This window comes from Channa argus, chromosome 9 (genome assembly GCF_033026475.1).
Source record: "Channa argus isolate prfri chromosome 9, Channa argus male v1.0, whole genome shotgun sequence".
Taxonomy (NCBI): domain Eukaryota; kingdom Metazoa; phylum Chordata; class Actinopteri; order Anabantiformes; family Channidae; genus Channa; species Channa argus.
This window is the reverse complement of record NC_090205.1, coordinates 19553712-19581589: the sequence shown is the minus strand read 5'-3', so window position 1 is coordinate 19581589 and position 27878 is coordinate 19553712. Positions and strand designations below refer to the sequence as shown.

Below are 27878 nucleotides of genomic sequence, written 5' to 3'. Positions count from 1 at the left end.
TCTATGTTGTTTATGGTCTATTATAAATAAGTTATTGGTTGAGATTTACTAATAATTGGTTTGTAATTGCATTTACACATTGTCCCAACTTTTATTGAAATGGGGTTGTAATAGGTTCATAAAGTTTAAATTTAGTACCTCCACAACACAATCTATCATTTGTACCAATGATAGTTAATCACCTTGTTAGTTCTATAAGTATTTGAACATTAACACAGATTTCACAGATACTCTACGATGTGTATGAAATAAATCAATGTCCTAAGAGTGTAGCTTTCCAACCTAAATGATTTGGTCGATGATATTGGATAAACTGTGTAGGTATTACAGCCCTTTTTGTTCATTAAACCCTATGTTTTTTGGATCATAAATATTTGCTGGGTGCTTAGCTGTTCCATGGTGAATGACGACCACATCAATGTTTGTAGGAGGTACTTGCCAAAAAGACAAAGAGCTGAGAGGACTTATTTCAAGTCCTTTGTTAGCACTAGTTGCAAACTGAATGTTTAAAGGACACATGTGGTTTCCAGCATGTTGTTCATCTAGTGCTTATAGACAGTATACAAAGGTTACAGCTCACACGAAAAAATATGCAGGAGCATTATTCTGAATCTGATTAAATCAAGAAATATAACTTTTGAATATGTTATAGTATTATAATGAAAGAGAAAATATCATTTAACATAAGTAAACATGATCTATTCTTGTCCATTGTATTACTGTAACAAGATTCAAAACAAATTATATTTACTTCATGTATGTTTTTGAGTGCGCCAAATTTGTAAAGCACAGTAGAGACAGTCATGATGTTGATTAATTAAAGTAATTATTGATGATGTGACTGTTGATAAAGCAGCAGATTGAATTCTGAAAATTTTAATACTATACTACTCATATTCATCTGGCTCAAATTAATGAGCTACCAAAAACAGGCATTGATGTATGAAACTAGCTGCTATACAGAAAGTTGTGTCACTTTTACTTATAGACTTAATTTTATATGGTAATTTTGAATTAATCACAGAAAAAACCTATTGGAAACCCTTGCTAGATTTCCAAATGTGTTGTTGTTTTTATCCTTGAAAGCTAAGGAAACAAGGTGTTTTACATAAATAAAAACCATGACAGCAAATAAATTTCAAATAAATAATGCAGAATAACTTTAATAACAATAGCAACTACACATGTGAAATAAGGCTTCGCTCTATGATCAGGTAAACTCATTGCTACACATTTTAATGTAATGAGACCAGAGAACGTGGACAATTTAAAACTCAACTTATTTGCTCAGTTCTGTATGTTATTACTTTGTATTGTGTAGCATAGCATTGTGGTTAAGTGTATTCAAATTAAAGTTCTGCATGATATTTTTCTTTCTGCAGAACACGTCATAAATTTGGCCTAAAACACTTCCCACAAATAATATCTTGGATTCTTTTTCTTATTTTTGTTAATTTGAAACCATATATAAGAGGATTGATAATCGGAGGAATCACGAGAAATTCTATTGCCATAAAATTCTGGACACTTTGTGATAAATCTTTTGAGCCAATTCGCATGTACAACAAATCAAAAAGCAAACATACAGTAAAAATTGTTACACAGAACACATGTGGTAAACATGTCTGCATAAACTTGTTCATGTCATCTTTGGATTTTAGGCATATTTTGATCATATATATATAAGTCCACACAACAAAAACAGCATGGCCAAAATAAAAAGTTAAATTAAAACCTGTAATAACATTAGTTGCAATTGAGACAGAACAAGCCAGACTATTAATGAACCAGTTAACACAGTAGATCTTAGGTATGTTTGAGCCACATAACCTTGATGTTGATATTATTGTGCTCATAAGCATGAGAGAAAAAGGAACAAACCAAGCAAAAACCACAAATAAACTAATTCTTTGTTTAGTCATCACAGAGTGGTACATCAGAGGTCGACATATGGCCACATATCTGTCATAGGCCATTAAAGCTAAAAGGGAGAAATCTGCAATAGCAGACGAGTGCAACACATAACCCTGCAGAAGACACCCAGCATGAGAGATAACCTGAGTGGGAGACAGAAGGTCATGGAGGAATTTGGGGTAAAATCCAGCCGTCCCATAAAGTCCATTGATGCACAGGTTACAAAGGAAGATATACATGGGTTCATGAAGGCTTTTATCCCCAATGATTGTGGCAATAATGGTCACATTTACCAACAGAATCACACAGTAACACAATACAGTGACAGCAAACAGAGTGACTCTGTAGTTTGCTGTGCCATTTAACCCTGAAAGAGTAAGCATAGTAATTACTGTTACATTATCCATCATATAACATTAATCATCTGCAGGTCATTTTAGTGCTGCACCACAGAAACAATAAAAAATTGATTGTTCACAGCCTGATTAGGGGGAGTAAAAACGTGGCATCCTGTTCTGTGTCCACTGACCCCTTTCATGATGTGGAATTATTTGCTTATATTTTCTCGTAGCAGTAGCACTCAGTGACGTTGTTAACATGGGACTTCCTAACTTCCAATCACGTCTCAGTTTTTTTCATTGTAAGCCGTCCACTGACATTTACCTAGAGAAATACAATAAACATAGAGTATGTGTCCATTTTTATATACTAATTTATTTATTTAGAACAATACCTGCTAAGATGTAATAAGACAGATTGTAAAGTCTGTGGGCTCTTTCATGTTCTAAGCAAGCTATGCAGATATGAACACTTCCAGCTATGCAAAGAGCGTTTCATGCATAATTACATAGTACAATGTGTAATGTGTCCAGAATTTTGTAATGTGATGCATGCACGTGTTATTTAATGCATTTATAATGGGGACACTAATGCAAATACTGTGACACAACTCTGAATATTCAGTTTACAGAAGAACAGTTTCTTTCTATTGTCAGTAAACTATTAAATGGCAGTGCAGCGCAGTGATGATTTTTTTTTCTCGTGATAACAAAATAATTTATCTAAATCCAAATGAATGTCTCAGATTTGTAGATTGCAACTAACGTCTTATCCATCTGAGTTTGTGCAGTAAAAAGTGATTTTCTTACGGCTCAACAGTGAATACAGACTCTTTAATGTGCCGCACGGTTGTGTCAATGTTTTACTTTAGTTTAGGAAGCGTACCAACTTACTTTTGCCAGGATGTCTATGCTTTCAGTTTGCTGGTGTGTCAGCTTGTGAATTTGGGGAACCCAGCTACTGCAAAACTGTTTATGGGGATTAGATACTTTTAAAGTGTTTGCAACAGTCACTCGATCCAAAAACAAAATAATAGACAATGTCTGTTTTTGTGAGTAAAACCTTTTTTTATTAGTCTTGCTAATCCAGTCTTGAGCTGGTGATTCATATGGACCTACTTGATGTTTTGTTAATTATCCAAATAGCAGTGCTTTGATAAAAAGTTGTTTAAATTTTTCAGATTTGATGAAGATGAAACAACGGTAATGTTTAAGGAGCCAGTGTTGACCAGTCCATAAAATGACACACACAACAAATATTTTAGTCATTTTAATAATATTACCATTGGAATTTATTACTGAGAATTGTAGCATCTTCAGCTTTACTTTGTAATGGTCACAACATCAATTCAAATACATGTACACAACAAATCTTTTTGGCAGCTGGGATTTAGCTGGACCAATTGTTCGTAGCTAGTTTTTTTCAGCTGGACAAACAGGTCCCCTACCCTTTGTCGTCCTTTGCTAGAATAGCAGTGTATCTTTGCCAGAGTTGTTGATCAGTGTTAGTTATGCATTTTTCTGTAATAACTTTATTGATACCTGGTTGTGACAGTATAAATATACTACTACTGTACCTCAGTTAGAAAATATTTACAGTGTAATTTTTGGATTCTTGCTCCATTGTACTTACAAGTATGTATTGTCATGCATTATGTATTTTAGTGTTGTGTGTCTTTTCTTTCTACACAGTCTATTTGCATGTGTTGTTTTTATTACTATAGGCTAACTTAAGGAGACAGAGGTGTTTTTTTGATAAAAGAATAACACAGCAGCAAAAAAACTATAAATACTCCACAAGTAATGCGGCATAACTTCAAAAGCAAAACTAAAAATATGACTTTAGGCTTTTCTTTATTTTAAGGTGAGATTTATCACTACATTTGTTAATGTGATCCCACCACACTAAACAATGGACAACTTAAAACTCAATAGATGTTGTTTACTCAGTTTTAAAAGATACATAATAACTGATGTTTTCCTTAATTCTATATGTTACAACTTTGCATTGTAAAACCGAGCATTGTGGTTATTCATAAATGCCACTGCATGATATTTTTCTTCCTGCAAAACAATTATTAAATCGGTCGAAAAACATTTGCCAATTAGAAAATGTTGGATTCTTTTTCTTATTTTTGTTAATTTGAAACCATATATGAGAGGATTTATAATCGGAGGAATCAGGAGAAATTCCATTGCCATAAAATTCTGGACACTTTGTGATAAATCTCTTGAGCCAATGCGCATGTAAAGCACATCAAAAAGCAAACATACAGTAAAAATTGTTACACAGAACACATGTGGTAAACATGTCTGCATAAACTTGTTCATGTCATCTTTGGATTTCAGGCATATTTTGATCATATATATATAAGTCCACACAACAAAAACAGCATGGCCAGTATAAAAAGTAAAAATTAAACCTGGAATAACATTAGCTGCAATTGAGGCAGAACAAGCCAGACTATTAATGAACCAGTTAACACAGTAGATCTTTGGTATGTTTGAGCCACATAACCTTGAAGTTGATGTTATTGTGCTCATAAGCAAGAGAGAAAAAGGAACAAACCAAGCAAAAAACACAAATAAACTAATTCTTTGTTTAGTCATCACAGAGTGGTACATCAGAGGTCGACATATGGCCACATATCTGTCATATGCCATTAAAGCCAGAAATTAGAAATCTGCAACAGCAGACGAGTGCAACACATAACCCTGGAAAAGACACCCAGCATGAGAGATAACCTGAGTGGAAGACAGAAGGTCGTGGAGGAATTTGGGGTAAAATCCAGCCGTCCCATAAAGTCCATTGATGCACAGGTTACAGAGGAAGATATACATGGGTTCATGAAGGCTTTTATCCCCAATGATTGTGGCAATAATGGTCACATTTACCAACAGAATCACACAGTTACACAATACAGTGACAGCAAACAGAGTGACTCTGTAGTTTGCTGTGCCATTTAACCCTGAAAGAGTAAGCATAGTAATTACTGTTACATTATCCATCATATAATGCTATTCACCTTTATCTCATTTTAACACTGCACAACAGCAACAACATTTGTACAGCTTGATTTGTTGGAGGATAAATGTGGAATCCTCTCCTGTGTCCACCCACCTCTTACATGATGTGTAATCATTTGTTTATATTCTCTCATCACAGTAACACTCAGTGATGTCAGTAGCATGGGACATCAAACTTCCAATCATGTGGCAGTGTCTTTGACTCATACCAAAAGGCAGGAAAATGGGAGCCCCAATGCTACAACCCACTGCAGGCTTTGGGACAGTTGGATAAATATCCCACTTGTGTCCCTTTAAAGGCCAAAAATCGCAGAGCTGTGTATGTGCTGGCAGTTGACCAGACAGAGACTGATATATGCCGGATTTGGTGCTCACAGATAGAGGACTTGTGACCTGCAGACAGATTTGGTGTTTAGATCCATGGTGACTTATAACATAGCTAACATGTCTCCATTTGCTAAACTAGCTTGGGCTAGTAACCTGACTGAATTCCTACAACTCTCTGAGATACAGCCCAAGCAGGGTTGGAATGAAGTAACAAAGATTATGTCCAGAAGACGGGTTCAAACGTTCCAGATCACTATTAAGCAACAAGTCGGGTACTGTGTACATTAATGATGTATAACCTGGTGAATGAGAATGAGAATGTGCCAGCTTGTGCTGCTGAAGGTAGATTACCTTGTCTTCAATGTGTCCATGGCAGAAAGCTGTCAGGAAAACAGCTTTCTGGCAGCTCTCTGAAAGCTATCAGGAAAGGATAACTCAAATCCCACCCTTAACATCAGCAAAGAGGGCTCCAGAGTATGCAGGGAGTCTGTATCAATATGAGAGACCATGTCCGGAGATACCAGAAGATGGCAACAAGCTCAAAAAGAATCAGAAAGAAGCTTCTCAAGACCAAGCTGACACTGAAATTAGAGTGGCCCTTTCCTTGCTACACATGATTAGCCTTACACAAGTACTTACAGTGCTTTATAGTATTATTATTCATACCACTTGAAATGTTCCACATTTTTATTAGGTTTTCATGTGATAGACCAACACAAAGTGGTACATAATTGTGAAGTCAAAGGAAAATGATAAATGATTTTCTAAATTTATTACAAATGCATATCTGAAAAGTGTGGCATATGAATACTTTTTGAAGGGCACTGTATATGCAATTTTAGTGTAAAGGGATGCAAACATAACCATAAACATAACATCTGAAAATGCTGTTATGGAGCTACCCAGAATGTACAGTCTGCATCTGTACATACAAAAAAGAGATATGCAATGTTTACTGAATAATATATTTCCTGGCAAAAAACCTGTGCGTGTACAACCCCAATTCAAAAGAAGTTAGTATGATGTTTAAATATTAATAAAACAGAATTCAAATCCCATCAACCCATATTTTATTCACAATAAAACATAAACCACATATCAGGTTTTGAAACTGAAATATTTTACCATTTCAGTGAAAATATTAGCTCATTTTGAATTTGATGGCAGCAACACACCTCGAAAAAATTGGAACAGGGTGATGTTTATCATTGCGTAGCATCCCCTCTTCTTTTAACAACTGTCTGTAAATGTCTGGAAAGTGAGGACACCAGTTGTTGGAGTTTTAGGAGAGGAATGTTGTCCCATTCTAATCTGATGCAGGATTCTAGCTGCTCAACAGTCCCTGGCCATTGTTTTGTTTTATAATCCACAAAATGTTTTCTACTTGTGAAAGATCTGGACTGTGATCAGGCCAAAGACATGGCATCCTATTCTGTGTCCACTGACCCCTTACGTGATGTGTGTTTATTTGCTTGTATTTCTCATAGCAGTAGCACTCAGTGACATTGTTAACATGGTGACTCCAAACGACATCAGGCATTTCTTTATGTTCAGGTGGATTTTGTGACTACATGTGACAGTGCGATAACACTAAATAAAGTAGACAATTTAAAACTCAATGGATGTTATTTAGTCAATTTTATATCATACATAATAACTCTATATAATGTTTTTCTTAATTCTATATGTTAAAACTTTGCATTGTAAAACCGAGCATTGTGTTTATTCATAAATGCCTCTGCATGATATTTTTCTTCCTGCAAAACAATTATTGCATTTGGTCTAAACACATTTGTCACATAGAAAATGTTGGATTCTTTTTCGTATTTTTGTTAATTTGAAACCATATATGAGAGGATTGATAATAGGAGGAATCAGGAGAAATTCCATTGCCATAACATTCTGGACACTTTGTGATAAATCTCTTGAGCCAATTCGCATGTAAAGCACATCAAAAAGAAAAGTTACAGTAAAAATTATTACACAGAACACATGTGGTAAACATGTCTGCATAAACCTGTTCATGTCATCTTTGGATTTTAAACAGGTTTTGAGCATATATATATAAGTCCACACAACAAAAACAGCATGGCCAGTATAAAAAGTATAATTAAAACCTGGAATAACATTAGCTGCAATTGAGGCAGAACAAGCCAGACTATTAACTAACCAGTTAACACAGTAGATCTTTGGTATGTTTGAGCCACATAACCTCAAAGTTGATGTTATTGTGCTCAAGAACATGAGAAAAAAAGGAATAATCCAAGCAAAAAACACAGATAAACGAATTCTTTGTTTAGTCATCACAGAGTGGTACATCAGAGGTCGACATATGGCCACATATCTGTCATAGGCCATTAAAGCTAAAAGGGAGAAATCTGCACTAGCAGACGAGTGCAACACAAAACCCTGCAGAAGACACCCAGCATGAGAGATAACCTGAGTGGAAGACAGAAGGTCATTGAGGAATTTGGGGTAAAATCCAGCCGTCCCATAAAGTCCATTGATGCACAGGTTACAGAGGAAGATATACATGGGTTCATGAAGGCTTTTATCCCCAATGATTGTGGCAATAATGGTGACATTTACCAACAGAATCACACAGTAACACAATACAGTGACAGCAAACAGAGTGACTCTGTAGTTTGCTGTGCCATTTAACCCTGAAAGAGTAAGCATAGTAATTACTGTTACATTATCCATCATATAATGTTAATCACCTTTATGTCATTGAAGTGCTGCACCACAGGAATGACAAAAATTACATTGAAACAGTCTGATATATTGAATAAAATGGCATCTTGTTCTGTGTCCACCCACCCCTTACATGATGTGCAAGCAGTTTTTATATTCTCTCATAGCAGTAGCACTCAATGGTGTTGTTAACATGCGCCGTTAATCTTCCAATCATGTTGTAGTTGCTTTCATTTTAATTTACATTTACTTAAGCAAATAAGCAAATTTATTGTTTTTTTTACTGTAAGTGTATGAGCCAATCAAGGGTCCACAGTTTATTTATTTGTTTTATGTAATGTGTGTCTGTGTGTAATGTAATTGTTTTATGTAATGTGTGTGCGTACCGATGATGTCATTAGTGACAATAGTTTGCCTTTCAATGGTTGTCTTTGTAGTTTACCTTTTAAGTTTGTTGAACAGTGGTCAAGGAAACAATGCAACGCTAAGGGATTGTACAAGAAAGGAAGGCAGTTCAGCTCAGCTACTGAAGGATGCAGATGGACACGGTAGCTGGAGCAGAGGAACTGACTACAAGAAAGGTGTGGACCGCAACAAGGTAGAAGAAAAAGGTTCTGTGTGTAGCTGTAGAGACACACGGTTTCTTACCGAGTTCTGTGAGTTCAGACATACTTTGAGAAACTTGTTTGATGAACCTGCTAGTGAGCGTGCTTGTGAGATCACTGTGCAAAACAATAATTGCTGGGCTTTTTGGCCAAACATTCATGCAAAATGTTTAAATTTGATGGATTGGGGGCAAATGTAAAAAGGTCAGGACACATCGAAATCAAAGAACTGGGGGCGATGAAGACTAAGTTCTGCATTGGCTCATATCTGCTGACAAGCAAACACTTCACATTCTGTGCTTGTGTGAGAGGAGGAGAAAGTGGAGGACTTCAGGTCACAAATAATCAAACTGTGAACAAAGCAGTGTTGGCTTATCATTTTCGCATCACTCTTACTCACCACAGATGGTTTTTACTACTTTTAATAGAGAATTTATCTAAGTATTTAGAAATAGTAGTGGCCTTACTGTTTCCACATGTTATGGTAAGTCTGACTTTGACCCAAAAGTAGAACCAATACACGCGCACACTGGCTGAGGTAGGGAGTAAGTTGTCACACTTACGAAGTGCTGTCAATATTAGTGGACCCAGAAAGAGAGTTGGAACCAGGTTGTTAGGAAGGTTAGAATCGTTTATTAGGTAGCATGGGTAGAGACGGGGGAAAGGGGGGCGCTGACGGAGAGTGATGTCCGGGGAAGGAGAGTCTGATTAAAGGAGCTTGAGACCGGGGGGGAGGCGATGGAGCGGCGAGTCGTGGGAGAAAGACGAATGGTGACGGTGGGATTAGGTGCCGTGGAGAGGAGGAGTCGAAGGGGATTGCTGGACGCAGCAGAGCGGCCGGAGGTTCTGGGGGCAGGGAGACAAAGAGAGCAAGTTAGTAATACTATACTGGTTGGTTTTAAACAGCCTAGTGCACTCGAGTACCATGGAAGTTGGCGACTTGTACTGTGAAGGAGAGCGGTATATGAGCTGCTGTCATTAGTCCAGGTGCACTGGGGGGAAACAAACACACAAAACAGAAAGGGAGATAGAGAGAAGGAGGGGAGTAGAGGATGGGAGAGCGGGTGCTGTGACATAGGTATGTTTTAATGAGAACTGCCCGGAGGCTGGCAGGTACAAGGAGAAAAACGTAGGCTGGACATACAAACTAAACGCTCCTCTGAGAGGCTACTACCTTATAAAAGTTAACGAAACAGACAGCAAAACAAGGTGGGTCACAGTTAGAGCATAGAGAGTTCAGACCAGGTACTTGCAGAGGGCCAACACAAACAGATGTGTAGACTAAACTCCTGAGCAGGCACAAGAATTCCCAAGACGAACAAACGTAGAGTGAGCCCTTAGGCAGGCTTAAAAAGGCTACTGCCAATCAGTGACAAGTGCGGGCTGCCTCCCTCCACAGCACCATTCCGGGATGAGGCGATGACAGGGAAGGAGGGCGGCCACTCTGCACAGAGGGAGACAGGGTTAGTATAAACAATAACAAAAGCACAAAACTCCAAGACCTTAACACCACGGTCTGTGGGCTGAACTGTCAGTCAGAGTGGTCTCACTTACAGATGGGCCGACACCATTTCTTTTCGTTTCATTAGCAGAAAAGCCACCACCATGACTAGTGCCAACAGCGTGGTTCACTTCACAATAACTATGCCAACAAATGCTCCCCAGCAGCTGGCTGACTGCTGTTCATCAGTGTGGCTGCATTCCACCACTGACCTACAATGGCAGCACTTTCAGAATCATGTCAGGATGTCAAGACACAGACACAAGCTCATCAACAGAAAGGCAGAAGCATCCTCCCAATATAGCACATTGATTTGTCAACTTTAATGCCACTACAATTAGATTTTATATGAGGCAGTGTTGACCTGTCCATCAAATTACATTACCCTCATAACTTTTAGTCCTCCGTCTTCAGATTTATTTAAAAAAATTTTGCAAGTCTTTTTTATTGTAATAACAGACAATACAAGCATATATTGTATAACCAGTAAGTATATGACAGTCCACAGAGAAGAAATATTTCCACCTATACCAGAAGAGCAGTGGACCACATCTGTAAAGATTCAGGGCAGCGACTGATGTGCAGTCTCTGTGAACATAAAATACTTGCAAGGCCCTTGCACATTCAGATGCATCTACATAGTATGAAACTGACTTTAGGTTCACACACTGCCTGCAAAAAAGTTATTTTAATGGAGTAAAATAACTCCATTACTTTGAATGCGTAATCCATGACGGCTTTATATTTCTACTAGGAAAGTGGACGCTAGTGGAAGCTAGGACATGGATAAACTTGGATAAATCCTTCACTTGAATAAAACCTTCCTATTAATATGCAGTGCAGGAAGTTTCTGTGCCTGGGGGGATACGGTGCAGTTACAGCTACTATCTTCCTCTCCATACCTCCATACCTAACTTTGTGGAGATGCATCTGAAGACATTATACAGAATGACTTTTGGCATAAAATCAAGACCTCTCCCCAGTGCACTCAGGCCCTGATTTACAGGGGCGTGTGGCTGTAATTAGTCACCACGAGAGCACACCTCTAACCTTGTTATGTCCTGGGAGATTCTCCTTGGTGATCCCACTTCGCAGGGAGACTGTTGCCTGCATCCAGATTTGTTCAACAGATTTGGAAAAGGTTTGATCAAGTTGGGGTAGATTTGTTTGCAGCACACTGCAAAGAACAGTACCCACTGTGATTTGTTTCTATTATCCACTAGAGGTGGAATCTCTTGCATATCATCCCTGGGCAGACAGCTTTTGTATGCTTTTTCCCTCGTAAACCTGTTCCCACTTCTGCAGGTCCAGGTGGAAAGTCTGGCAGTGATTCCTGGTTGTCATGCTTGCAGAGGATAATGCTGGGACAGCCAAGGGAGCTACTATTGTGCAGAGACATGCTTTCCAAGCCAGGGGGAGATGTCAGGAGCTTCCTAGGTATAGGCCTGCGTCTGGCTGCTGTGAGGGAGTGTTCTTAGGCATCAGGTTTTTCTCACACCATCCTATTCTCTGAAATGGGCTGCATTTCAACAGATTAGGGCGAAGAAAGAGCATCGCCAGCTCATTTTTATTGACAGTAATCAACCGAACACACACACACACACATCTGAAGCTGAAGTTAGCATTTATTTGATGGTCTGGCCACTTTTTTTGTGCACCACTTTGCTGTGAAGGAACTAATGCCCTGATGCCCTGGAAGTTATAATATTTGCTTTTGGCTGGTTGCTGTATAACATTGGCTTTGTTGTTTATCTTGCTATCCAAGTTAAACTACTTGCCAAAATAATGCAAGGTTTCCAAGGTAGATTTTTTGGGGTATTTGCCATGTTTCTTTGTGCAGAGGTTTGAGTGGCACAAAGAATACATTTTCTGAAGACACATATTAATGTCACAATTTTATTGTAATGCTGCCAAGGTTTGTTTGTGGTTATGCACATTGTATCAAACTTTGTTTGTTGCGGAAACCTAGAATTTCATCATATTGTTACAATCACGGCTGTTAGTGTTACTTTGCGATTTGGCAATAAATAAAACCATGGAGACATTAATAAACTGAAGTATTACTGTAACATGTTAGTCAGCATAATTTTGGGGTTCTAAACAACATCTTTCCAAGTACAGTAACAGCTTCCACTTCCTCCACATCCATGAGTAGGGCTCAAACTGTCACTGATATTTACAATAATTGTGTAAAAATAAATAACAATCAGCTAAGGTAGGGAAAGACATATGATAATGGCTTTCCAAAGTAGCCCCAAGCCCATGTAGATATATTCATTATGAAACCATGATGGTTTGTCATGCAGTTCCACCTTGAAGGCCACACACATACAACTGTTATTTCTACACATGGCCTTTTCTCACTGAGATTTCTCTGGATCTTGTTAGAGTATTATGTATTGTGGATGGTTGAGGTCCCAATTTTTTTGACACTGTTTTAGGCAAAAAACTTTAGACTTGCTTTAATTAAAAAAATAAAATTAGGTTGTTAAACACTAAAAATCTAAAAAACACAAATAGTAATTTTTATTGGATTCAAGAGTCCTGACTTTTCCGGAAATTGGTTTTGTATTTTTTACCAATAACTGTTCATTAGGTTTTGGTTATATTTTTTAACTGTTATAACACATTTGCTCCTGTGTTTCCTACAAAGGGTCAAACACCAGGTCTTCTTCTCTCCATATCAATTACTGTGTGCTACACAATATGAGGTCCAGCGTGCTGAATTTCCATGACTGACTGGCCTTGAGAAATTTTGAGTGGGACAAATCCCTGGTCCTCTATACTGTGCTTATTACAGTGTAGAAATATAAAAAGTTCTGATAAATTTACAGTGATACAGAGACAATTATGATTAACATAATGATAGTGGCCCGGTGAAAGGAACAAGATTCTCTGTGTGATGAAACCAAGTTTTAACTTTTTGGCTTCAAATCTAAACATTTTGTCTCACTTCAAATACCATCTATACAGTGACTCATGGTGTTGGCAGCATTATACTGAGAGGGTATTTTATAGCAGCAGGGACTGGGAGACTGATAAGGGAAGAGGAAAAGCTAAATGGAATAAAGTACAAAGATATCCTCAACAAAAACCTGTTCCACAGCACTTAGGACATCAGAAGATTCACCTTCCAACATGAAATCAATCTGAGAAACAGAGCCAAAACAACAAAGGAGTGCCTTAGTGAAACCTCTGTAAATGTTCTTTGCCCTGACTTGAACCCTACTGAACATCTCTAGAGAGACCTGAAAATGCCTGTCCACCAACTGTCCCCATCCCCCAAATCCCCCATTCCAGATGTTTACAGCTTGTTGCATCACACCCAAAAAGACTTCAGGCTGTAATTGCTGCCAAAGGTGCTTCAACGTGGTACTGAGTAAAGGGTCTGAATACCCAAGTACATGTGATTATATTTTTAAAGACATTCCAAAAATTCAGTTTTGACTTTGTCATTATGGGGTACTGAGTGTAGATTAATGGGGAAATTTTGTATTTAAACAGTTTAGTCTGCAACATAACAAAATTCAAGAAATTGAAAAGTCAAGGGGTCTGAAAACTTTCTGAATGCACTGTAAATAATAGAAACAAGTGTGCACGTAAAATAATAAGATATTTAAAAAATAAATTTGATGATTTTTATGACAATTGTAATGACAAACTCAGAACCCCCATAGGCACCAGAGAATGTTTTGCCTAGGGCACCAAGATGTCCAGAGACAACCCAGATCAGATGCTGTGTTCAGACACTCATGAAAGTACCCATAATACTTTGTAACTGCTACAGATTTTCAGTCAGTTCTAGTTCTAAATCTGCAGTTAAATGTGAGCTGTGTCCTGTGTCCAGCTACACAGGACAAGTAATTTTAACTTTGACTTATTGCTTAAAGAATAGTTTTTACGCATTCTTTATGCTTGTAATGTTTTATTCCTTGTAATGTAACTTAGGGAGAGAAACCTAAGTTACCTAATAAAGGCAGAGCATGACAGCTAATAAATTGCTTGTCAAAAGAAAATACTCAACAATTAATGCAAAATATAACCTTTAAGCTACAGTATGTATGTACAACATGGTATTGTTTGCATGATCACATGCAAATTTATTATTACATTTGTTAATGTGCTGGCAGTGAGAAAATCTTAAACCTCAACAGATAGTTAGTTGGTCACCTCTCACTAACAAATAATCCCTTGTTTGTTTTCTTAATTGCGGAGTCACTATTTCGAATGTTCCAAAATCCTACATGTCTTTTATCTTTCATCAGAAAAGTTCATAAAGGTGGGCAGATCATTTGCCACAAATAAGATGTAGAATTCTTTTCCTTATTTTTGTTAATTTGAAACCATATATGAGAGGATTGGTAATTGGCGGAATGAGGAGAAATTCCATTGCCATAAAATTCTGGACATTTTGTGATAAATCTCTTGAGCCAAATCGCATGTACAACAAATCAAAATACAAACATACAGTAAAAATTGCAACAGCGAATACATGTGGCATACATGTCTGCATAAATCTGGTCATGTTCTCTCTAGATTTTAGACATGTTTTGATCATATAAATATAAGTCCACACAACAAAACAAGCATGGCCAATATAAAAAGTATAATTAAAAGCTGGAATAATAATAGTTGCAACTGAAGTAGAACAAGCCAGATTATTAACTAACCAATTAACACAGTAGATTTTTGGTATTGTTGAGCCACATAACCTCGATATTGATGTTATTGTGCTCATGAATAACAGATTAAAAGGAACAAACCAAGCAAAAAACACAAATAAACTAATTCTTTGTTTAGTCATCACAGAGTGGTACACCAGAGGTCGACATATGGCCACATATCTGTCATAGGCCATTAAAGCTAAAATGGAGAAATCTGCAGTAGCTGACGAGTGCAACACAAAACCCTGCAGAAGACACCCAGCATGAGAGATAACCTGAGTGGAAGACAGAAGGTCATGGAGGAATTTGGGGTAAAATCCAGCCGTCCCATAAAGTCCATTGATGCACAGGTTACAGAGGAAGATATACATGGGTTCATGAAGGCTTTTATCCCCAATGATTGTGGCAATAATGGTCACATTTACCAACAGAATCACACAGTAACACAATACAGTGACAGCAAACAGAGTGACTCTGTAGTTTGCTGTGCCATTTAACCCTGAAAGAGTAAGCATAGTAATTACTGTTACATTATCCATCATATAATGTTAATCACCTTTATGTCACTTTAACACTGCACAACAGCAACTGCATTTGCACAGCCAGTTTAGTTGAAGGAAAGAAGTGGCATCCCTTTCCCTGTCCACCTTACATCATGTGTAACTAATTATTTATATTCTCTCATTGCAGTAACACTCAATGACGTTAATGCAAGGCTATAATCTTCAAATCATGTGGGAGCTGCTTTCATTGGAAGTTGGCAGTTTACATTTACTTATGCAAATAAATATTTCTATATTTGAAAATCTTTCAATATTAATACTATTTTTTGTATTTTATTTTAACAAGCATAGTAATTGGTGACACAGGACCGTGTTGGCAACTGAGTTTAAATCCGCTTTAGTCATGTGCTTTGTCTGCCTATGTGTCAGCTGGCATTTCACTTGTGCTACACATGCTAAATTGTGACCTTAAGCATGTTTTTACTAATGTATATTGGGCTTGGAGCGGGGACAGCAGGGGCTCAGTTGTGGCCACCCACTGAGCAGAGGGTTGGAGGTTCCAAGCATCCCGTGTAAAAAAAAAAAGGAATTTACAGGAGCCAAAAGACGAAAATAATAATGATAATATTAATTGTGCTTGGAGCACTTCTGAAACATAATGCAGCAACAAGGGGGCATAAGCCAGCATCTTCTTGTGCCAGTTCCAAGTCTGGATAAATGCCAAATTAAACATCAGTTTAATCATCGAATCAGACTTCCATACTGGATTGGTCGGAACCCGGGTTAACAACGACCGCCACCGGTGCTGTGTTTAGGAGAGGTGGGAGTAGAGTTTGTGACTAGTTTTTTTAACTAGATCTTGAAGAGTGAGAGGGTGCCCGAGGAATGGAGGAGAAGTGTACTGGTGCCGTTTTTTAAGAACAAGGAAAATGTGCAGAACTGTGGCAGCTACACAGGAATACTTTTTCAGTTTTTGGTGTATCTGAACATCTCCTGCTCTGACGGCAGCTGGGAGGGGCTTCTGCACAAGGACTGGGCAGCATGTGAGTGGTTTGGGACATGAGAGGGGACTTGTAAAGAGAAGTTAGAATTACAAAAAGTCCCAATAACACCAGAAAAAGTCATTTCATACGACGTGCCTTGTCCTTTACTGTACTAAGCAGCTTCCGGTGCAACTTCCACCTCACTTGCTTTTAATAATTGTCACGGCAATTCAGAAAAATGTTCAGGCATGACAGAGGTTTTGTGTCCATGCACTAAAGTATTTAATTTCAATTATTTCTCACACAACATGAGAGTATTGGTTAGTAATTTCTATGTAAACATCATAATAAAACCAATTACTTTATATTAGAAGAGTAAATAAAATAAACATCCCACATAAAAATAGTTTTCACTAACCCAAATTCAAAATATGTCTTTGTTTATTAAATTCTTTAATACTTTATTTTAAATATATAGTATGAGGTCAACAAATGTAAACTACCATGGGTTCATGGGTTCATCTTTGGGGTTCTGACACGTAATGCACATTATATGTATAGCAGAATATCTAAAAGTTACGAAAGTTAAGAAACAATTTTAGTGTAGACAGTTTTCTGCTCATTTAATAAACTTTTGATTTGACACACTGCATTTGGTGCATCTGGACAGTTTACTGTAAAACTAACTATTTGTTATATCTAAAGCATCAAAGCATCAAAGCATCACCTTAAGCAGATGTTACAGCTTCACAAGAAAAAAAAAATATGAATACATGTATACACTTTATCATATTTATTATAAAGATTGTGTTTTATATAATAGATACAGATTTCTGTGATTTTAAAGTAATTGTTCAAGACAGAGAGTTTATGGTAGAGTTTTTGAGCATGACAAAATCCTGAAAATATTTGTTCTAATCTTTGGTAACTTTAGACCATAGACAAGAGGGTTCAGAAGTGGAGGAATCATTACAAACTCCAATGATAAAATGACAGCAAAAACTGGGTTTAAATTTTCAACATTTAAACGACTTAATGCAATATCACAAAAAATGGAGACAGAAAAACTGATAAATGAAATAGTATGTGGTAAGCAGGTTTGAAACACTTTGCTCTTAAATTCAGCTGAGCTTTTTCTACACACAAGCATAATTTGAAAGTAAGTATACAAGACATAGACCAAAGGCAGAATCACAGTAATTATAGTTACAAACAAACCAACAATATTATTCATAAGAGTGGTAATACAGGACAGTTTAATAATATTCCAATTGGCACAGTATACTTTTTGTATCCTGTTGCCACATAATGGAAGTCTGATGGCCAAATAAATACATAAAGAAACACAAATGTCTGGAAATATCCAAGCAAAGACTGCCAACCCACGGACTGTCTTAGGGGTCACCTTGTCGTGATAGCGTAAAGGATCACACACAGCAAGATATCTATCATATGCCATAATGCTGAGGATGGTCATTTCATGGAAAGCATACGTGTAAATAACATAGATCTGAGTAAAACAAGCAGGACGTGAGATTAAATGAGTATCAGACAGAAGATCCAAAAATAATCTAGGGAAGAAACCAGTAGAACCATATAGAGAGTTGACAGACAAAAATGCAATGAACACATACATGGGCTCATGAAGTGTTCTTTCCAGTGATATCACCAGTATTATAACAATATTAGCAAAGACAATAATGACAAAAAGCAGGAAGCATATTACAAAGGCTGGATAGCAGTAAAACCCAATGTTCACAAACATGGTGAGGTTAAAATGAAAAATTGTTTCATTTTCCATTTTATTTAATGTGGTTGTACGATCCTTAAAAATATCTAAACCGCTTTTGACATGATAACTTTTAATATATTTTAATATAGGAAATATCTATTTTTTTAACAATGTAGAAATAACCAAGGACCAATTTCTATTCTTTTAGAGTGAATGTAATTTACACTTGCAACATATATGAGTCCAGCATTTCCCATACATGTTGCCACAAAGCCTCACGTTGTGTGTTTGTTTGAGCAGTTGTTCTTTTTATTTCATTGTGAAGTTGGCAATAGGAAGGATTCAATGCATATTCAACACATGATGACATCCAATGGAATAACACGGTGGGTGGTATTACATTTTCTAAACCATCTTTTTTTACACCGCATCTTCCATCGACTCCTAATTAAGGATTCAATGGCCACACATTGTGAAGATGTGTTCTGAGAGGTTTTTTTTTCTCTCTTTAGCAGAATTCTTGAATCGAGTTCATAAAGGTCTCCAACACCTTACACCACTGAATTACTATCATTACTATGATGATTACAAAACCCAATGATTTAACAGTTGGGTGTTTATAGATAGGGTCTAAAGCAAGTTGCTTTATTAAAAAATTATGAATTAAATGTTAAAGAATGGATAGAATAATAACCTTTCTAGTTTCTATTTTACTTGGGCTTTTCACACCAGTGCATCTTTAGCTTTACAAATATCAAGTACTGTTCAAAGTGTCACTCACTGTGAGGAATCCCTTCTTCTTTAATGATGTTGTTGGCCAAATATGTATTTCATAACTGCATACAAACCTGAGAACAGAAGAAGGATTGTGAAGGAACCCTGTGAAAGGCCTAACCAGCCTCAAATAAAGAAATGTCATTAGAAAAAGAATTTTCAAGCCTCAGAGGAGGAGATGGAATGACAGAAGGCCTTTGGGGATCCTGAGGAAGAGCTAGAATGAGGAAAATCCTACCAATCAAAATCCTCCTGAGCAATAGAGACAGAAAGAGGAAAACCTAAAGGAAGAATTAAAAGAAACAGGTCCATAACTGAAGAACTAGAGCTGGTAAATTATTACACTTTTTTATTTATATCCTAGAATCTTAAAATGAATTGTTTGTATAACTTTTATAACAGTATAAGAAGAATTCCAATGATTCCCTGTTTTCAGCTCTCTCCCATGAACATATAGTTCTTCTTTCAACGTCCCATTTTCATCAGGTTGCCCTGGTTACACCTGATGCGGACCTTGTTGACTCAGGCGATGCCCGAGCCAATGTGACTTTTGTGTTTACAACTGTCATTAGCAACGAGGTAGGCAGGGAGCATTAAGGACATTGCCTAAGGCAAGGAATCAAACCCCAGTTTTTTGTTTACAGCACATCAGAGCCATGTAACTAATAAAAGGTTCAATCATTCTACTACAGAGGCAGTTGAGTGATAGAACATCATCAGAACGCCCACTAGCTCACTTTTAACCTTTGTATGATTCGGGACAGAGCAGCAGTATAATACGACTTTGCATAAGGGGGCTTGAAGGATATAGTCACATATGCTCCCTCCTAAAAAAGACAGGATAAAGTTGAATGGTACCATCAGGTTTCTAGCTAATATCAAACAAACTGTATGAGATGTATTCCCTAATGACCCTAATGATTTACTAATGATTGACCCTAATTGTCTTAACTTAAACTTCCTGAATTCTGATATCTTTACAGGAAATCATAAGGGCAGAGAGAGCTGGTTAACGTCTGCAGTTAGATAAAAAAAATCTCCGGGTTCAGAGATCAACAGGTGTCTACACAATCACATAACATTAAATCCCATGAATTTGTGTTATGTTTCATTAGTCTACGTCACTCCAACATTTAAAATAAGCCTTTTAAGAGTGCAGGGGTTTTACCCTCACAGGGCATGGACAGTGGCAAGAGATGCAGTTTAATCAGTAATAACACTACTTCATTACCACTGTAGTCAGTGGTAATGTGTGTAGAAAAACTTGCAGTATAGTAGTTGTAGTAGTTGAAGATGTGTCACTTCCCCTGCACAGAAATTAATTATAGGCACATGAGCTTTTATTATTAATCTGATTACCAATAGGCTGAAATTTAGAAAAAAATATGCTATATATCATGATTACTTATCATCTGTGGTTTAACAGAAACCAAGCAATTCTGTTAAATCATACATTTAGCCTCTCCATATAATTGGAACAGAATAATTGCTGTTTTAATAATTAGTCATTAACATTATAATTAATAAACACATTTTGCAACAATTTCATTGTGAACACATTAGCATTTTTTCAGCTTTTCTCTTCTATCAGTTTTAACAGGATTATGACACAGTTCTTACTCAGCACAGTACACGTATTCTAAGATATTCCATTTTTGTTATATTTTTACAAATAGGTTTCAACACTTATGAATGAATGTAACACTGAATAAACATTAATGATATAGTTTGATTAATTATGCGTTTCTTTCAAATCACTTATAACTTTAGTCGAAAAACCGAATTTAATCCACACATAAAATTTAAAATACTCTTTCTTATTTTTGTTAATATGAAACCATATATGAGAGGATGGATAATTGGAGGAAAAAGCAGAAATTCCATTGCCATAAAATTCTGGACACTTTGTGACAAATCTCTTGAGCTAAATCGCATGTACAACAAATCAAAAAGCAGACAAACACCAAAACTTGCTACAGAGAACACATGTGGTAAACATGTCTGCATAAACTTAGTTATGTTCTCTTTGGAATTTAGGCATTTTTTGATCATATATATATAAGTCCAAGCGACAAACCCACCATGGACACCATAAAAAGTACTATTAAAGGCTGGAATAATTGTTTTTGCTATTGAGTCTGAATCTGAACAAGCTAAACTATTAACCAACCAATTGACACAGTAGATCCTTGGTATGTTTGAGCCACATAACCTTGATGTTGATGTCAGTGTGTTCAGGAACATGAGAAAGAAAGGAACAAACCAAGCAGAAAACATAAATAAACTAATTCTTTGTTTAGTCATCACAGAGTGGTACATCAGAGGTCGACATATGGCCACATATCTGTCATAGGCCATTAAAGCTAGAAGGGAGAAATCAGCACAAGCAGACGAGTGCAACACAAAACCCTGCAGAAGACACCCAGCATGAGAGATAACCTGAGTGGGAGACAGAAGGTCATGGAGGAATTTGGGGTAAAATCCAGCCGTCCCATAAAGTCCATTGATGCACAGGTTACAGAGGAAGATATACATGGGTTCATGAAGGCTTTTATCCCCAATGATTGTGGCAATAATGGTCACATTTACCAACAGAATCACACAGTAACACAATACAGTGACAGCAAACAGAGTGACTCTGTAGTTTGCTGTGCCATTTAACCCTGAAAGAGTAAGCACAGTAATTACTGTTACATTATCCATCATATAATGTTAATCACCTTTATGTCACTTTAACACTGCAAAACAGCAACTGCATTCACACAGTCTGATATGTTGGAAGAATAAATTAGCATCTTGTTCTGTGTCTACTCACCTCTTACACGATTCGTAATCATTTGTTTATATTCTCCTATAGCAGTAACACTCAGTGACGTTGTGAACATGGGACTTAAAATATCATGTGGCAGTTTCTTTTTTTATAAGCAGTCAACTGAAATTTACTCAAGCAATTACTGTTACTATAAAGCACGTGTCCATTTTTCCATTTTCTTTATTAAAGCTACAATATGAAATTTAAAAGTGTTACCATGTGACTCTAAATAACTCAATCCAGCCTGCCCCTCCCTGCTCCATGCAGACAACAGGAGGCATTTAAGTTGGTGGGCACAATGAATCAGTCCTGTAAATTTCACTTTTATATCTAGTCCTATTTGTTTGTAGTCTTACTAATATAGGCAATAGTCCAAAGGTCTAATCTATAAGTTATAGTTGCATTGCAAGTAAGCAATAGTTGCATTGCAAAACTGGATCTGCACTCCAACTTTTTTTGCTTTGTCTGTTTCTGTATTTTGATGCAAAGAGCACTGCACACGTGTAAAAGAAGGGAACAGATGATTTTGGGCTCAAGTTGCACATGTCACACACAGACACTTGACTTGAGACTTGTACCCAGAAGTCTTAAAACTCGGCTTGGACTTCTCACTTTTATCACATATTTAGAAAATGAATTTCTTCTGAGGCAGGAATTTGAAGGCTACTTTTCAGAACTTGCCTGAGAATCATCACGTTTTCAAGTTTCCTACGTTGATACAAGGAAGTCAGTGAGGTATCTGTATGTTCAATGGTACAAAACGATTAATAGCCTATTCTAAATATTTAATGTTGCCAAATCTAAACATATAGGCTGAAAATGAGGCCAAGTTGAAGCCCACAGTGCAACTTTCTGTATCTGTGGCAACACTTTCTGATTCTCTTCTCACGAGGGAAAACTTTTAACAGTGTTTAATCATTTCTAAAGATTCAGAGATCAAGATGTGTAGAAATGTTAATTTTGTTTTTAATGTTAAATTTGTCGTTATGTGAGAGGACAATGGCATCGTGGTTTAAGATAACCTCATTTAATTCTCAATTTTTTTAGGCAATTCAAAGACTTACCATGTTGTGTATTAATAAAATGTTGTTTATGAAAACTACACCTATTTACCTCATTACCAAAGATAGATAGATAGATAGATAGATAGATAAATAGATAGATAGATAGATAGATAGATAGATAGATAGATAGATAGATAGATAGATAGATAGATAGATAGATAGATAGATAGATAGATAGATAGATAGATAGATAGATAGATAGCTTGTACATAAATAGCACTCAAGGCTCATCTCCAACTTTTACAAATGTTTAATTTGTAAATCATTTGTGTAGCCATTATATTATTTTTGGTAAATACATGTACAAGGAAAGACCTTAAACCATCAGAATAGTTCATCCATGAGTTCATCTTTAATATAATCGATGAGAAAAGTTTTACATTATTAAATTCTAAATTTCCCTTTTCCTTTGTGCTATTTGAATTAAAAATCAGTTGACATTAAGTGCTAAGTGAAGGTGCTGTAACTATAAGTACACTAGATGCATGTTATGGCTGATAACAGCTCCAACAATATTTGTGAAAGTTCAAATCAGTCTTAAACCATTTATCGATGCACATTGTAAGCAGTGGTTGCCTGTTCACATTTTATTTAGCAGACTGTGGCATGAAGTCAAATAAACTGTAATCAAAGTAAATGAGGAGACATTTTTAGTTGGCTCAGTTTTGATTGATTGGGAGTATTTGTTTGTGTGTGTGTGCTTTCTCAACACGGTCCTTTCAAAAGATCGGTGTAAAATCTGGTAATGTTCTGAAGGAAATCATGTTTTTTGGAGTTTTAAGCCTAATATCCTGAAAACATGTCTTCTAATTTCTGGTAACTTTAGTCCATACACAAGAGGATTCAGAACAGGGGGGATGACAATTAATTCTAGTGATAAAATTACAGCCACAAAGGGGTTCATTGCTTCAAGATTTTGTCGGCTCAAGGCAGTATCACTAAATGAAGTGATGGAATAAATCATAAATGAAATAACATGCGGTAGGCAACTCTGTATTACTTTCCCCCTGACATCTGAGGAGCCTTTCCAACAAGCAAAGACAATCCTCACATAAGTATACAGAATAAAACTAAAGGGGATGAAGGCTATAATTATTGCACCCAGCATAGCAACAATACTGTTAACAGCAGTGGTAACACATGCTAATTTCACAATATTCCAGCTGGCACAGTACACCTTCTGTATATCATTACCACATAAAGGCAGCCTGACAACTGTCATAATGCTTATTGTGAGGTTACAGGCTGGACACACCCAAGCGAAGAAGGAAATTGTATAAACAGTTCTAGAGTTCATCTTTGTGTGATAGTGTAAAGGATGACATACTGCAACATATCTATCATATGCCATAATGCAGAGAATTGCAATTTCACATGAAGCATATGTGTAAATAACATAGATCTGAGTTAAGCAAGCAGAATGTGAGATTAAATGAGTATCAGACAGAAGATCCATGAGGAATCTGGGAAAGAAACCAGCAGAGCCAAAAAGTGAGTTGACAGACAAAAATGCAATGAAAATATACATGGGCTCATGCAGTGTACTCTCCTGTAATATTATGAATATAATGACAAGATTTGCAGCGACAATAAAGCTGTAGAGCAGAAGGCATAAGACAAAGGCTGGATAACGGTACTCTCCAATGTTCATGAACATGGTCAGGTTAAAGTAAAAGGAGAAAGAGCTGTTTCCCATTGTTGAAGTCAAAGATTCCCAGTATCAGGAGAAAAGGTCTCTGTGCCTGTTCTTATACAAAACTCACTAATTAGTATTTTCAACTAAACAGATCTAAATTGTAAACAGTTATACCTGTCCATCTACAGTTTGCACTTTGGTTTTAAAGATATCAATGCACAGGCAATACACATATGTGGGTTCCGGGAGGTGGTCAAAGACTTTTGTCTTGTCCAACCTGAAGGGTGTTACCCCATCCCAGTGTTTCATCTCTGGAGGATTTGGAAATGCCTCCATATGGTTTTCCACCGCTATATGCAAGATCTTTATGATGTTTTTGTAAAATGTATGTAAATAACGAACCCGGAGCTAAATAATTTGTATATTTTCTAAACTTTGTTTTGCATTGCAGTTAGCACTGATCCTCACTTTATAACCTCCTATACACAACAAAACCACAGTATAGCCATTTAGGGTTGATTACAGCAACTGAAGATTGTTATTTTTCATTAACACTGACACAGTTATGCAACATGAAGAAAATCTCTTCATGCAACTATTTTCAAAGGTTTTTCAAAATGTTACTGTTTAGAACTAGCAAGAAATTGCAAAGATTCTCCACTTGTAAATTTTGTGGAGTTGTACCAGAGATCATCATCATTATCAGAAAAGGTGGTTTTAATATTTTGGCCACATATACAAAATAAATAAAGGGGCCAAAACTTTAGAATCACTTCAGCACAACTCCACCCCTCACTTTGACCCCGATAATAAATAAAGAGTAGAATTATCACCTTTTTGACAGTTTCAGCCTAAAAACTGGAATTCATGGCAGAGCTGCTGTATTGGAATTTATCAATTTTAATAAAATGTATTAAAGGACTATAAAACACTGGTTTACATGTAGTTTGATGTGGAATTGTTCCTGGTCTCATTGAACGGTAAAAACTTCGGTTTATTTGTCCATCATCAGAATCTGACTCGAGCATAACATTAGTAACATTAGTCCCCAGGTCTCCAGAGTGGTGTTTTTGACCATTTGTACCATAACTGCCATGCTCTAGTCCTCTAAAACAACTACAATATCCTCTCTGAGATATTCCGTATTGAAGCTAAGCTCTAAGAGATTTTGTTGTTAACATGTATATTAAGCAGTAAATGACAACAACGGCACGGTAAAAATATGATACTATAAATGATTTAGATTATGTAATTATAATAAAAAGAACAAGGTCTCAAAGCCTTTGGTTAGGGGGTTATCCCATGAGGCCAGCACACACTAACAAGCAACCAGCCCTGTTCCCTGAAGCCTGGTGTTTTCCACTGAAACACCCCAGGGAGGCAGCACTAATTTTACCCATTCATCAGCTCAGGGCTTCTTAATATGGAAAAGTTAAGCAAGTCAGTTTGGAGACTGGAGATTATGTCATTTATATTTCATCATGGTGATGGTAAAGTGATGTCCAATTATTCCTATAGGTCTTTACCTTACTTTCTGCTGCAGAGACCAATCTGGAATAAACGGTAAATGATCTGCACTTATATAGCACTTCTCTACCTATTGGCCCTAAAGCGCTTTATACTGCTTTTTATTCACCCATTCGCACTCACAATCAAATGGGCAAGTTGCTATGCAGCTGGCAAATGCTCACCGGCAGCAACTAAGTTGGGGTTCAGTGTCTTGCTCAAGGACATTTTGACATGTGATCGACCGGGGATCAAACCAACAACTGCAAGATTGGTAGACGACCGCTTTACCCTCCTGCACGACAGTCACCCACATAAGCACTATACAGCACTGGCACATTTCTATATATTCTGTATTCTCCCCAAGTAGGAACATTTGGGGAGGAACATTATTTTTTCGCCAAAAAATAATAGCTAATTGTGCATTAATTACTATTTTAATGAAAAGTGTCTGTGTTTTACTCTTTAAACAAGGGGGTATTAGATTTGGCACATAGTCATGATTATAACATTTCTATTAAAGCCATTTATAATGGATAATTTTGTGGTAATTGTCTAAAAAAAAACCAAGCTGAAAAAATGAATTAGATGACAGGATGCATTGCTTTGAAAAGCTTTCACAGCAATGCATCCTATAGTTTTTGTAATTTTTGAATTAACTAAATTGTCTGTTGGTGTAAATGGAAATGTTCATCCTGTTCTCATCCCACATTATTGCAATGTTGTGTTTAGCGGACAAATAAGTAGAAATTACCAAAAGAAAACAACTAAAGATTTGTAGGGTTTTGAAAACCAATAGTACTTTCTGCCACGCAAACAGCTTTTGGCAGTAGATAAAGGAGGGGTATGGTACATTGATGCCCAGTGTTGAAACTGCAGATGTTAAGCCTGAACTGTGGAGGCTTATTATGCATATTATGCGTCATGAGGATTCTCCTCATGAGGCATCATGAGGATTCTCCTCTTTTGTCCACTGCCAGCGCTTCAGCTGTTTACGTCACTTGAAGACATATCTGACTGACATATATGACTGACAAACGCCTGAGTGGACATGCACTGATGAACATCCATCATGATATTGGAATTGATGTGAAGGCCGTTCTGCAAGAGTTTGATGCAACAGGAAAGCGCAGAACGAACTTAAATAAGTAGAAATAGTAGCTCATTTTATTACAGTATTTGACTTAGTTAATGTTGTAGCAGCTTTGTTTGGTCTTGTTGCATATTGTTGTTACAGTCTTTATGCCTAACTGCTTTACGGGATTGTGTTTGCTTTGCTGACTTTTTCTGCATATGTCTCTGGGCTGAATTAATCAACATATTATATGATATTGTAGCCTATTATGCAGCTGGCTGTTGTTGTTTTTAAAGCTTGGTTGGTTTTTGAAATGCATGCAGTAAGATATTTATGGTTTTATACTGGTGTTTAACATGCTAAAACCCCAAAATCAATCTGTCTTTTGCTCGCTCACTCACTTGTTAATTATTTATATGACTATACTATCAAATATAATCCTGGTGGTGCCCCTGATGTTGTACAACATCATTTTGGTTTGTATATCACAATGAGTTCACAGATACAGATCAAAAGTTGTTGGCTGTTGGTGAGCTCTAGCAAACCTGTAATTCTGCAGGTCATTTTTAATGTATTTTAATCTGTATGGTTGTTAATGACAAGACACTGTTTATTAATGTTGTAACATCACTAACATTACAATGTGACTGCGCTGAAATCCACCTGCTCACCTGTGACATGATGTTACTCTACTAAATGGGCAGTTAACAGTCTTGGTGTACA

At 36.8% G+C, this 27878-nt stretch overlaps 7 protein-coding genes across 7 annotated transcripts; all 7 read right to left on the bottom strand.

The window, feature by feature from the left end:
- Positions 1-542: 542 nt before the first annotated feature.
- Positions 543-2324, bottom strand: LOC137133461 (olfactory receptor-like protein COR1). The gene is made up of 3 exons (XM_067517124.1): positions 1434-2324; positions 752-808; positions 543-548 (listed from the first exon to the last, which is right to left on the bottom strand). Exons 1-3 carry the CDS (start codon positions 2322-2324, stop codon positions 543-545), a joined length of 954 nt encoding a protein of 317 aa, XP_067373225.1.
- Positions 2325-4247: 1923 nt separating this feature from the next.
- On the bottom strand, positions 4248-5434 carry LOC137133460 (olfactory receptor-like protein COR2). Its single transcript, XM_067517123.1, is given in 2 exon segments — positions 4248-5270; positions 5423-5434. A coding segment is annotated over 1 exon segment (1017 nt). The 5' UTR covers positions 5265-5270; positions 5423-5434.
- Positions 5435-7388: 1954 nt separating this feature from the next.
- Positions 7389-8316, bottom strand: LOC137133181 (olfactory receptor 5F1-like). Its single transcript, XM_067516496.1, has one exon. It carries the CDS (start codon positions 8310-8312, stop codon positions 7389-7391), a length of 924 nt encoding a protein of 307 aa, XP_067372597.1. The 5' UTR covers positions 8313-8316.
- A 6378-nt stretch (positions 8317-14694) lies between these two features.
- LOC137133059 (olfactory receptor 5F1-like) lies at positions 14695-15612 on the bottom strand. The gene has a single exon (XM_067516187.1). It carries the CDS (start codon positions 15610-15612, stop codon positions 14695-14697), a length of 918 nt encoding a protein of 305 aa, XP_067372288.1.
- A 1812-nt stretch (positions 15613-17424) lies between these two features.
- On the bottom strand, positions 17425-18357 carry LOC137133459 (olfactory receptor 2K2-like). Its single transcript, XM_067517122.1, has one exon. The coding sequence runs from the start codon at positions 18355-18357 to the stop codon at positions 17425-17427; it is 933 nt and encodes a 310-aa protein (XP_067373223.1).
- Positions 18358-20820: 2463 nt separating this feature from the next.
- On the bottom strand, positions 20821-21768 carry LOC137133458 (olfactory receptor 6C1-like). The gene has a single exon (XM_067517121.1). It carries the CDS (start codon positions 21766-21768, stop codon positions 20821-20823), a length of 948 nt encoding a protein of 315 aa, XP_067373222.1.
- Positions 21769-23698: 1930 nt separating this feature from the next.
- On the bottom strand, positions 23699-24634 carry LOC137133457 (olfactory receptor 10A3-like). Its single transcript, XM_067517120.1, has one exon. It carries the CDS (start codon positions 24632-24634, stop codon positions 23699-23701), a length of 936 nt encoding a protein of 311 aa, XP_067373221.1.
- Positions 24635-27878: the final 3244 nt, after the last annotated feature.